The 10,972-nt window shown below is 47.4% G+C and overlaps 1 protein-coding gene across 3 annotated transcripts; it reads left to right on the forward strand.

Annotated features, from left to right (window-relative positions):
- The first annotated feature begins 3,376 nt into the window (after nt 1-3,376).
- On the forward strand, nt 3,377-10,656 carry TENT5A (terminal nucleotidyltransferase 5A). 3 transcript variants are annotated; one of them, XM_071444128.1, is made up of 3 exons: nt 3,377-3,508; nt 4,292-4,799; nt 5,803-10,656. In XM_071444128.1, exons 2-3 carry the CDS (start codon nt 4,377-4,379, stop codon nt 6,580-6,582), a joined length of 1,203 nt encoding a protein of 400 aa, XP_071300229.1. In that variant the 5' UTR covers nt 3,377-3,508; nt 4,292-4,376; the 3' UTR covers nt 6,583-10,656. The 3 variants fall into 3 exon arrangements, with proteins under 3 accessions (XP_071300229.1, XP_071300213.1, XP_071300221.1); XM_071444112.1 differs by lacking the exon at nt 3,377-3,508 and adding an exon at nt 3,843-4,082; XM_071444120.1 differs by lacking the exon at nt 3,377-3,508 and adding an exon at nt 4,049-4,183.
- Nucleotides 10,657-10,972: the final 316 nt, after the last annotated feature.

Here is a 10,972-nt window from a genome sequence, read left to right on the forward strand (position 1 = left end):
AATCCTGGCTGCTGCTTTTAATGCATAGTAATGATAGTAGCAGTGATATTTGTTAGGTTTTTAACAAAAAACAAACACCTCTGTCCGAGTTAACATTAATTTTTGGACTGAAGTAGTGTTTCTGCTCAGAAGTGAATCCCCTGACTGTCTGTAGGTAACACATGTTGGCAGACAGCTGTCACACCAACTCATTTCCTCTTTGAAAAAACTAAACTGGAAGTTTTCCCCTGCTGGGCACCAAACAGGAACCAATTCCTAGACTAGGCACAGACGAAGAGTCACAGTTTCTGGCTCTTTTTTTCTGCCAGAAAGAGCACGCTCCTGTTTTAGGCACCATGACTCGGGCAGAAGGAAGGCAGAACAACCTTGCAGTCACAGTTGATGTAGTTCAGTCAATAAATTACTTAAATTCCTAAATTCAGCAGAGCTCACCTGGAGAGTACACTCTCTGCTACGTGGCCAAGCTGAATGAAGAGCTCACACTGAGGACTTTATTAGGCAAATATACACAAATGCATACATGAGAAACACATTTGTTGCTATTAATTTTCATTTGTTCTAGAGCAGGACTGAGAGTACGGGTGGGAATGAAGGGACTAATTGAAAAATATTGTGCGAACATACAGAAAGACATGATTCACATCACGCATCTTGTGCTCCTACTAATTGCTTGGGCAGCATAAACAACCTGAATGAGTAATACAATCAAAATTCTGTCAAATAATTACTGCTCACACCGACAATTTAGAAACTCCCACCTTTTCCTTCCAAAAGTAAGTTTGTCATTAAAGGGACAGAGCGTGCTCACGATCTGAATTAATGTTTTTATTAGCAACAGCATTACCAGTATCAGTTGTAATTAGAATAATCTCTGTAACTCATACAAATATTTCTAAGTTTCTCATAATGTAATTCACCCTAATTTAATTTCTTGCTACAATTCTTAATGATTTCTACTGATTTAAAGTGATGAGGGCTTTCACATTCAAGTAGAATAGAGGAGCAAAAATCTATAATGAGTATATATCTTAGGTAAAGTACTGCACTGATAGAGTTCTATTTCTCTTCTATTTACACAGTTTACTTAAAATAGATATATATAAAATACCCTTTATCTGGTGTCCATTAATTAAGGGAAGATAAGTGAAAAGAACTGCACATCAGAGCAAATAATTCCTAATCTATATGAAGAGTGTAATGATTACCCTCCTTTGCAGATTTCTGAACTGAAAAAATGTAAATGCAGTGATTCTGACTGAAAATTATTTCCTCTCTTCTTTCAGTGAGTGGGAGGTGATTTGCAGGTGCTTACACTGAGAAAGGGAGGTTGAGGTGAGGAGAGGGCTTGGCTAGCCCTTCTCCTTTAGCAAAACCCAGCAGTGTAAAGGTCTTCCTTCTGAGATTGCATTCACCTTACCTTTAGTAAATCAGTGTTCTCCACTATGAACTTCTGCCCATTTTTCAAGTGGGCAAACGATAGCAACTTAAAAGAGGTCAAAAGTCACACTTCATGGGGGAATGAAACAAGATCAACATAAAATAGGCATTAAATCCTACTGACCAATGTAGTGAATGCACTGGTACATTCTGCAGTATTCAAAATACTGCTAAAATTTCATTTCAACATGCTGAGAAACACAACTTAAATGAAATGCTGGTTACTCCCAGACAGGAAATTGTCTCAGTTTCTTGGAGCTGGCCTTGCTTAATATGGGATGAGACTCCAAGTCTGATCTTTGTCCTTGCTCTAGAAATCAGTAATCCAGCTGATTACTGATAATGGCAATTTGCTTATAAATAAGGTGATAGTTACCCCTTTTGAAAGATTAAATCGTGTGCCCTAGTGAACTGTGGTTCACCTGAGTGATGCCAGTCTGGGAATGGGGTTATGTTTTAACCTCTCCGAGCTTTCCAGCTGCACAGGGAGGGCAGTGTCGCCTCAGTGCTGCAGGCAAGCAGTGCCCTTGGTGGGACTCCCGGGAGCCCCTGCCCTCGCCTGTCACCGGCTGGGCCCCAGGTCGGTGTGAGGAGATGGAGAGAGTGGGGGCTCCAGGGGCAAAGTGGGGGCTCCCTGTGCCCAGCAGCAGGAGCCAGTGGCCCAGGCTCCCGGCAGCCAGCTGCAGGCTCCCCTCAACAGGCTCCCCTGCCAGCCGGCCGCTTACTCTGAATGTTTATTTTATATAAAGGAATAAGCTGGCAAACCCTATTCAATATGCTGGCAGACGTACAACGTTCTGCTTCTGCTGTTAAGCTGCAGTCCCTTGTACACTTCGTACTTTAAAAGCTTTCTACTTTCTTTTTTTTTCTTATAACACATTGACACAGAGCAATACAAACACTTTTATCGCCCCCTGAGCGGCACGGGGAGGGGGCGGCACTGCCGCACGACGGGGCCCAGGGCGGAGTCACCCGCGCTCCGTGTGTGCCCCGGCGTGAGGAGCACATCGGGAATGGAGGCAATGAAGCCATAGGGAATGTGGGCAATGGATCAAAGCCCGAGCCGCCCCCGCCCCGCCGGCCCCGCGGCAGCCGGCAGGGGGCGCCCGTGCCCTGCGCTGCGCCGGCCGGGAGCGCCCCGACGGGGCGGGCGCAGCGCGGCGGGACCCCCGCCCGGGGTGTGCGGAGGGAGGGGGAGTGCAGGGTTCGGGGGTTCCCGAGCGGCCCCACACCTCTAACCACATCCCGGGGCGGGAGAAGATGGGGGGCGCGCTAAAAATGGGGGGAGGGGGCAGTAAACCCTGTCGGGCTGTGTCGCCCACCCCCCCGTTTCGGCGAAGTGCTCGGTTGAGGGAGCTGCGCGTCACGTCGTTGCGCTCCCCCATTAGCCCCTCCTGCCGCGCGTCACAAAACTGCGAGCGGTGACGCAACACCGTCCATGACCCCCCCGTGTCCCCCAGCACTGCATCCTGCCGCGCAACCCGCTGTCCATACCGCGCTGGCGTGTGCGCGCTGCGCCGTGGGGCGGTGGCGGCCCCGGGTGCTGCTGCGTGCTTCGGGTGTGTGCGCTTAGTCTGTTTTAAATAGTATGTATGCATTTTAAATAGTATCTGTCTTGAAATAGTATCGATATTCATGTAGTATCTATATGCATTTTAAATAATAACTATATGTTCGTGTATGTACGTAACAGGTGAAAAACAAGCAGATGCATTCATCGTTATTTAAAAGAAAATGCAAATAAAATATATGGGCATGTTTATATAATATGCTTGTCTTCCACGTCATTTTTACGGCTCCGCGGTTACCCAAGTTGTTCTCTATAAGCAGGATGCTCCTCTGGAAGGCACCGTGGTCTTCGAGATGTCTTTTTCCTCCCGTCGCCGGCGAGGAGGGCGGGCGGGCACGGGGGAAGGGGCCGGGCCGGGACCGGGCAGGCACGGCGTGATGCCGCTGCGCTGCCGCAGGCGGCTCTGGAAATCTCGGTCAGGAGCCGAGCAGCGCAAACCACACGGCCCGGGATCCTCGGCATCTGCTTGGAGAGGGGCTCTTGCCAAATTCCGTCGCTCTGGTATGAAGTTTGGCTGAGCCTGGGATGACCGAGAATGTCGGGGGGGCGGGCGGGGGGTAAAAAGGCAGGGGAAAAAAACCCGGGAATGAATGGCAGCGCAGAGCTGGGTGCCCCTGGGCGCGCATCGAGGCAGGGCAGGAGCGGGAGGGGCCGCGCCCCGTTCGGGGCAGGGAGCGCTGCTGCACTTGTTGCCTGCCCGGAGCCGTGCGGGGAGGCTGCGCTGCGCTGCGCAGCTCCCCCAGCCCGGGACGGTGCGGGACGGCCGCGCTGGGCGCTGCGGAGGGGCGGGCGGGAGGGCGGCCCGCGGGTGCGCGGGTGTGGGCGGGCCGGGGGCACCGCCGAGGCCGGCCATGCAGATAGAGGGGGCGGGACGCGGGCGCCGTGACTCGGAGCCCCGGAAGCGCGGAGAAACCCCGTATAAAAACTACTGAGGACCTTTCCCGGCCAGAACTACGAAAGCTCCGGAGACGGCGGCAGCCTGCGGCGGCAGCGAGCGGGGCGGCCTCTTGGGCGGTGCGGGGCGGCCTCTGCCCCGGCGGGAGCGCGGAGAGCGGCGCAAGCAGCGGCGCTGCAGGTCGGGCGCCTTCCCTTATCGTGCAGCACCACCTGGCTCCGGGGGGCTTTTTCTCCCCCCACCCCCCATTTTATTTATTTATTTTTAAATCTGATCAGTAGGTGTGTCCCCCCGCTTCCCCACACTGAAAGGGACGGCCGCAGGGGAGCGGAGCTCGGGCGCCGGTGCACGCAGCTGCTGACCGCTGGCTTTTCCTCCTCTTTTGCCAGGCGCGGAGAGAGAGAGGCCCCGGGGGGCCGGCGGGGAGCCGGAGCGGTGCCTGGATCCAGCCCGGGGAGGCGGCGGCCGCTCACCATGGCAGACGATGAGAAGGCCGGCGGGAGTTCCGCGGACGGCGGCGAGAGCGCGCACTGCAACGTGCTGAGCTGGGAGCAAGTGCAGCGTCTGGACCGCATCCTCAGCGAAACCATCCCCATCCACGGCCGCGGTAACTTCCCCACGCTGGCCATGCAGCCTCGGCAGATCGTCAAGGTGGTGCGGAGCCGGCTGGAAGAGAAGGGCATCGGCCTGCGGGACGTGCGGCTGAACGGCTCGGCCGCCAGCCACGTCCTCCACCAGGACAGCGGCCTGGGCTACAAGGACTTGGACCTCATCTTCTGCGCCGACCTCAAAGGAGAAGCCGAATTTCAGACTGTGAAGGACGTGGTCTTGGACTGCCTCTTGGATTTCTTACCCGAGGGGGTGAATAAGGAGAAGATCACGCCTCTCACACTCAAGGTAAACCTGACCTCTGCCCAGACGCCCGGAGCGGGCAGGTGTGAGCGCCTGCCTGCGGGGCGCGGGCGCCTTCCCCCTGGGGATGGAGTGGTGCAGCAGCTCCCCCCACACCTCCGCGACCCACGGGAACCCCGAGCGATTTATTCACCCCACGCTTAAAACCGAGGAGGAGTTTACAGTGAAGCGCCCTGCCCGGGGCTCTTCAGGATTAATTAGCTGTTCTCCCTCCCGGTTGATTTGCTGGGAGCGCTGTTTTACCTGGGGCGTGTGCCAGGCGCTGCACACCTCTCTCCCAGCCCGGCTCGGCGGCAGCTCGGTGTGCCGGCCCCGGTTCCCGGGTGCACGGGGAGCGTAGATGGATTTAACATCTGCAAGAAGGAAACCCCGTCTGCAAGGCATGCTTCCAGCTGTGCTAAGTGCCCCAGTGGGGAGGCATATCCCCTCCTCTAGAAGACACTTCGCTTGAGTTGATTAGGCTGAATCCAAATCCTTCCAGATTTTTAGAGGGATTAATTTTTTTTTAATACAGGACTTACTTATGGAACCTGCACTGGTAGGATTGAGGGGAATGAACATTTGCTAACTTGTTCTTTGGGAAGTAGAGAGAGAAGTGAAAACCAATAAATCAGATTTCTTTTTAGATTGTAGGAGTGACCTTCTGCATATGGGTGCAGGCATATTTGGCAGATGCGCCATGGACTTAGTCTGTAGATGTGTTTAGAAGTGACTGAACAAGGTAGTGTTGCTGTATGCTTCCCTTGCATGACACAGTCCCAGCAGAACACTGTCCCTCCCCTGTCATACCCTTGCAGTGACAGCATTTTGAGCTCTCACATTAAGCACTTACTCTGTGGTTTGTGTCTGCAGGCTCCATGAAATCTTTCATAAAATGCAAATGTCGGGGGGGGGGGGGGGGGGCAGCTTGTGAGGGGTGAAGACGCAGTGAAGGAGAAATTTCTTGGATCTTTGTCTTGATTTGCTCATTTTGTCTTTCTGATTATAGGAGGCTTATGTACAGAAAATGGTAAAAGTATGCAATGATTCAGACCGATGGAGTCTTATCTCCCTGTCCAACAACAGTGGCAAAAACGTGGAGCTGAAATTTGTGGACTCTCTGAGGCGGCAGTTTGAATTCAGTGTCGATTCCTTTCAAATCAAGCTGGACTCCCTGCTGCTTTTTTATGAGTGCTCAGAGAATCCAATGACTGAAACTTTTCACCCAACTATCATTGGCGAGAGCGTTTATGGGGATTTCCAGGAAGCCTTTGATCACCTCTGCAACAAGATAATTGCCACCAGAAACCCAGAAGAAATCAGAGGAGGTGGTCTTCTGAAGTACTGCAACCTTTTGGTAAGGGGCTTTAGGGCAGCCTCTGAATCTGAAATTAAATCCCTGCAGAGATACATGTGTTCGAGGTTTTTCATTGACTTCTCAGACATTGGCGAACAGCAGAGAAAGCTGGAGTCCTACTTGCAGAACCACTTTGTGGGATTAGAAGACCGCAAGTATGACTATCTCATGACCCTGCACGGTGTGGTGAATGAGAGCACAGTGTGCCTGATGGGACATGAGAGGAGACAGACTCTGAATCTGATCACCATGCTGGCCATCCGGGTCCTAGCCGAGCAAAATATCATCCCCAACGTGGCCAATGTCACCTGCTATTACCAGCCAGCCCCATACGTAGCAGATGCCAACTTCAGCAATTACTATATTGCCCAGGTTCAGACGGTGTTCCCTTGCCAGCAGCACACATACTCTACTTGGCTGCCCTGTAATTAAGACCTGAAGTTAGTAGACCCCGTGGAGAGAACTTTTTCTAAGATGTAGGAAGGGGCGACGGGTCCCTCTGAAATGGGGTGTTTTGTGCAATGATGATCTGCTCTAGTTATCAAGCTTGGGACAAGCTTGTGATTCTTCTAATTATTAATGGGAGCATGATCAAGAAAGAACCCCAAAATAATTGGATCCTACCCCAGAGCACAAGAGGCCTGTCATTGAAAGCAACCAGCTTCCCCTGAAATAAGTGAGGGAGGAATATGCTTGATGACAATATGGGTTGGCAATATCTGCTCCCATAGCTTTGGCATAGAGAAGGTGGGAAAGCCTTATTTTCTTCTATTTTTATTCTTACTCTAGAATGGGATCTGCAAAAGGGAGAATATGAAAGAAACAAAACAAAAAAAAAAAAACAACAAAAGAAAAAACTTCACAAAAAACAGTTCTATATATATTCAGGAGTTAAAAGTTAGAGGCATAAAGCAGAGATAAGCTGAATAAAGTTGTATATTGGAATTACTGCATTTGGGGCTTGCAGCAAGTGCCGTCTATGGATTGACCATGTAGAATGTATAGCTTGCTTGACTAGAATGCTTTACCAGAAACAGCTTGCTCCAAATGAACAGTAGTGGATTGGTACAGTTAGAGAAGCAGAAACATGTACGATGACAAAGTCCATTATTTCCAGCTGTGTGCATGCCTCACATTTTAAAAATGTGAGAATGCTGGAAAACCAGCTGTGGCAAGAAGTATATACTTAAGGACCAAAGATTTCACAAAAAAGTTATCCAAGCAAAGAAGATACAGTAGAGTATATATATATAAATATATATATATGTAAAAGGAGATGTTCCTATATTTGTACACACCAATAGTAATCAAAAGTGCCTGATGCCTTCATAAAATTTGAAGTGAGAAAAAATATATAGTTTTGTGGTTTAACCATGCATTTTGTTTTATCAGGGACACAAGGATAAAAAAAAAGCAAACCAACCCATAAGCTTGTGAATAAGTGGTGGAGGAAATGCCCTATTTTTTTTCTTGGCAAATACCTGTATAGAGTTAATGTTTTGTCGGTGTGCTATTATCCTAGGTCTGTGTGTGTATGTGTGTATATATGTTTGTGTGTGTATATATGTATATGTCATTGGTGTATATCTATATATATACACACACAATATATATTAATGTGGTCTAGGAAAATGTAGCAATTAAGGAATGTTTAAATAAAGTACTACTTGTTTTCCAGTTTGCAACAGGATGTCATAGGACAGTGGGCACCTTGCAGTGAAATTTTAACCCACACCTGAGAAATTTGGAGTAAATGAACCAGTCAGGATTAAGGTGGGATTCACATAATGTCTTTGGTTGCAAGAACAAGGATTACAGTAATTCAGTGGGTTGCTTGTGAGCCATAATAATTCCACAGATGGAGAAACATATGACTAGCTGATTTTTTTTAACTGTTTTGTACTGTAATGCCATTTTGACATTTAACCCACTAATATTGTGACTGCATACCTCCATGATGTGTAATTTCAGTGGAACGTGGATCAAAGATAGGTTTATTTAAAACCCCTGACAGCTAAAGAATATTGTATTAGTTGGTAATTTGAACACTAATTGTTAATATTTAAAGGAGTATTTTTAATAGAATGCATTATGCATTCCAGGACCACTAGAATTTAGTAAATGTGAAATGAACCCTTTTTAAGAGTGTTGCACGATTGCTGAAAATTATATTTTATATATATATTATATATATATATTTTTATGCAAATATTAAACATCTTTGATCTGGTTGTCACACTGCATTTACAATTTTAGTACTGTACTTTATTTAAATGGAATCACTTTACATTGGAACAATAGCTATTCACTTTCATTTCCTCTCCCGAAAGACCAGCAGGGGGGAAAAAAACCAACCTCCTCCGCTGCTGTTTTCACTTCAGTGCCATCTCTGAAGGTGTTAAATTCTTTGCTGTGCTTTGAAAACCTAATGACTAAGTGACACTTGACTCTCATAGTTTGCTTTTTCTTTCTGTGGGGGGTTTAAAAAAAAGGGAGTTCAGGCTTTTGAAGGAAATCCGTCTGTGCCCTGCCTGGTCACAGGCACGGTCTGGCGCTGGAGTCAGGGGCAGAGAGAGGGAGAGGACTCGTGTCCTGGCAGTGTATTTTCCCTATGGAGTGAGTAAGGTACATCTATTTTTGTCGCGCTTTGTACTTTTCACTCTGCAGGCACTTTAATAGGAACCCGATTTGTTTACTGAAGCACCTTCCTTGCGAGTCCTTCAGGAAACTCAAAAGCTGGTCCATTGCCATTGCTAGCATTGACGTGCAGACCTTGTCCCCACCTTCCCTTCCTTTGGTGCTGGCTTCTGGTCCCAGCGAGGTTCCCTCTGGCCCCGGAGGCTCCGGGCTGGGTGCTCCTGGCTCCCCGTACCTCCTGCTCCTGGCTTGCTAGCAGAAGCGAGGGGAGGGCTGGGGAAATAGGATCAGCTGGTAATGTGGTATGTCTTCTCTCCCACAACTATTTGTGGCAAATAAATGACTCATCCTCTCTTTAAAAGGGTTTGAGAATCTATAGCTGTGCCACAACCACAGAATGCTGATAATACATGATACAGTGCTGGTTTTCCTTTGACGGGCCCTTTTTTTTGCCATTGCTTGAAAGAAAGTTTTGAATTACTTCCTCTCAGCTAAAATCTAATTGTGGGTTGGGTTTTTTTTTGATTGACAGCAGCTAGTTACCTTGTAGTGCATACAGCCGGGCTCTGAGCTAAACTGCACCTTTTGGCATTTGCATTTTGATACATATATAATATGTTTTTATATATATTATATAGGTATTCCAGATCTGTTTTGCATATGTTAATGATGAAGTGGTGGAACTGGTGGAGCTTAGTTTTATTTGTGACTGGCGGCTTAAAATGTGCCTGGTGTTAGAGGTGGGAAGAAGGCATGAGTTCAGGCCAAGAGTAAAATAAGAACCCCTTTTCAAAGCTGGTTTATTTCTGTGGTTTGCACACCTTTCCCTCCATAAAGTCTGACTTCTTTTTAACTATTTTTCCCTTCCTCTTCAGCACACTGGTACTTTTAAAGTTAATAACCGTGTTCTTGCTTTGTAGACTTGATCTGTCCCATCCAATCAGCCGTAAAGTTAGAGCTTGTGCTACAGAAGACAGTGTCCCTTTTAAAGAGCTGAACTGATTAAAGACATTGACCTGATTACAGTAAAACTGTTTGTGTCACCACTGAATTTCCTGCTAACCAACAGGGCGCTAAACTTGGTTAAATGTAACGATGGTGAAACAACCAAGAGCTTTTAAATGGGATTTTTCTTCTTTTTTTTTTCTTAGATGTAGCTGTCCTCTCAAATGCAAGAACATTTCTCCTAAAAATAGAAGGGCAATTAGAAGACCAAAAAGATGATATTTTTCTAGTTTCTCGTATTGCACTTAAAGTATTTTTTATCTTGCACAAAGGCCTTCACACAAATCCTCTAAACAGCTCTTACTAAATGCTTGGTTTGTGTCACATCAGAAGCTCCTACCGGTTCAAAAAAGGCGCTTTTTTTTAATTGTGAAAATGAAGTGTGTTGGATGAAACTGCACAGAAAAGGAAAAATTGTATTTGCATATTCAGCTCCTATTTGAATATATTCTTTTGTATGGTTTTCTTTATGCAGAAAATTTCCCTTGCAAGAAAGAAAATCTGTGTACTGTTTTGCTGTTGTAATAGTGGTTTGCTAACAAAATAAATAGTAAAAAAAAAATGGCCTGCAAATTTCAAGACATCTTGGCTAAAGGCACTGCAGGCTCCTGCAGTCTGTAGGAGTCTGTGCAGATTTGCTTTCCCTCAAATTTCCTTACAACTGTTGCCTTCTGCAAGGCATCCTGTTGCAGCAAACTGCTCCTTGGATTGCTCTTTTGGAACATTTTGACTATAGGCTTTGTCACAGACAGAAAAAGAGCTGATGGAAAACAGACTCTAGAGGGAACAGATTGTGAATTTTGTTTACAGCATCCAATATTTGGATTTTTTTGTAAATAAAAAGAAGTTATTTTTTTCTATTGATTTGTGTCTGCTGTCTTCCATGTCTGAAATAGCTCTGGCTTGCTCCTACTGAATACCAAGTTCGCTTTCATTAAAAGAGGACAAGGGCAGCCCTTTTCTGAGAAGAGCATCATTCGGCTGCTTTCCGATTGGAGCACAGAACATTTTGAAAAGCCCTGCCTCGTGCCAGCTGAGTTTGGCTGGCTGTACTCAGCTGCAGAGGAACCTCCCCAGCCACTGCCAAAAATACGCACTCCAGCACCGGTTGGGCCGTGCAAATGGTCCGAAACACAAAAAGGAAACAGCGCCATGGGAACCCCACGCCCTCACTGCCCTC

Source organism: Agelaius tricolor, unplaced genomic scaffold (genome assembly GCF_023055355.1).
Source record: "Agelaius tricolor isolate 1412-34295 unplaced genomic scaffold, bAgeTri1.0.p SCAF_1, whole genome shotgun sequence".
In the NCBI taxonomy this organism is placed as follows: domain Eukaryota; kingdom Metazoa; phylum Chordata; class Aves; order Passeriformes; family Icteridae; genus Agelaius; species Agelaius tricolor.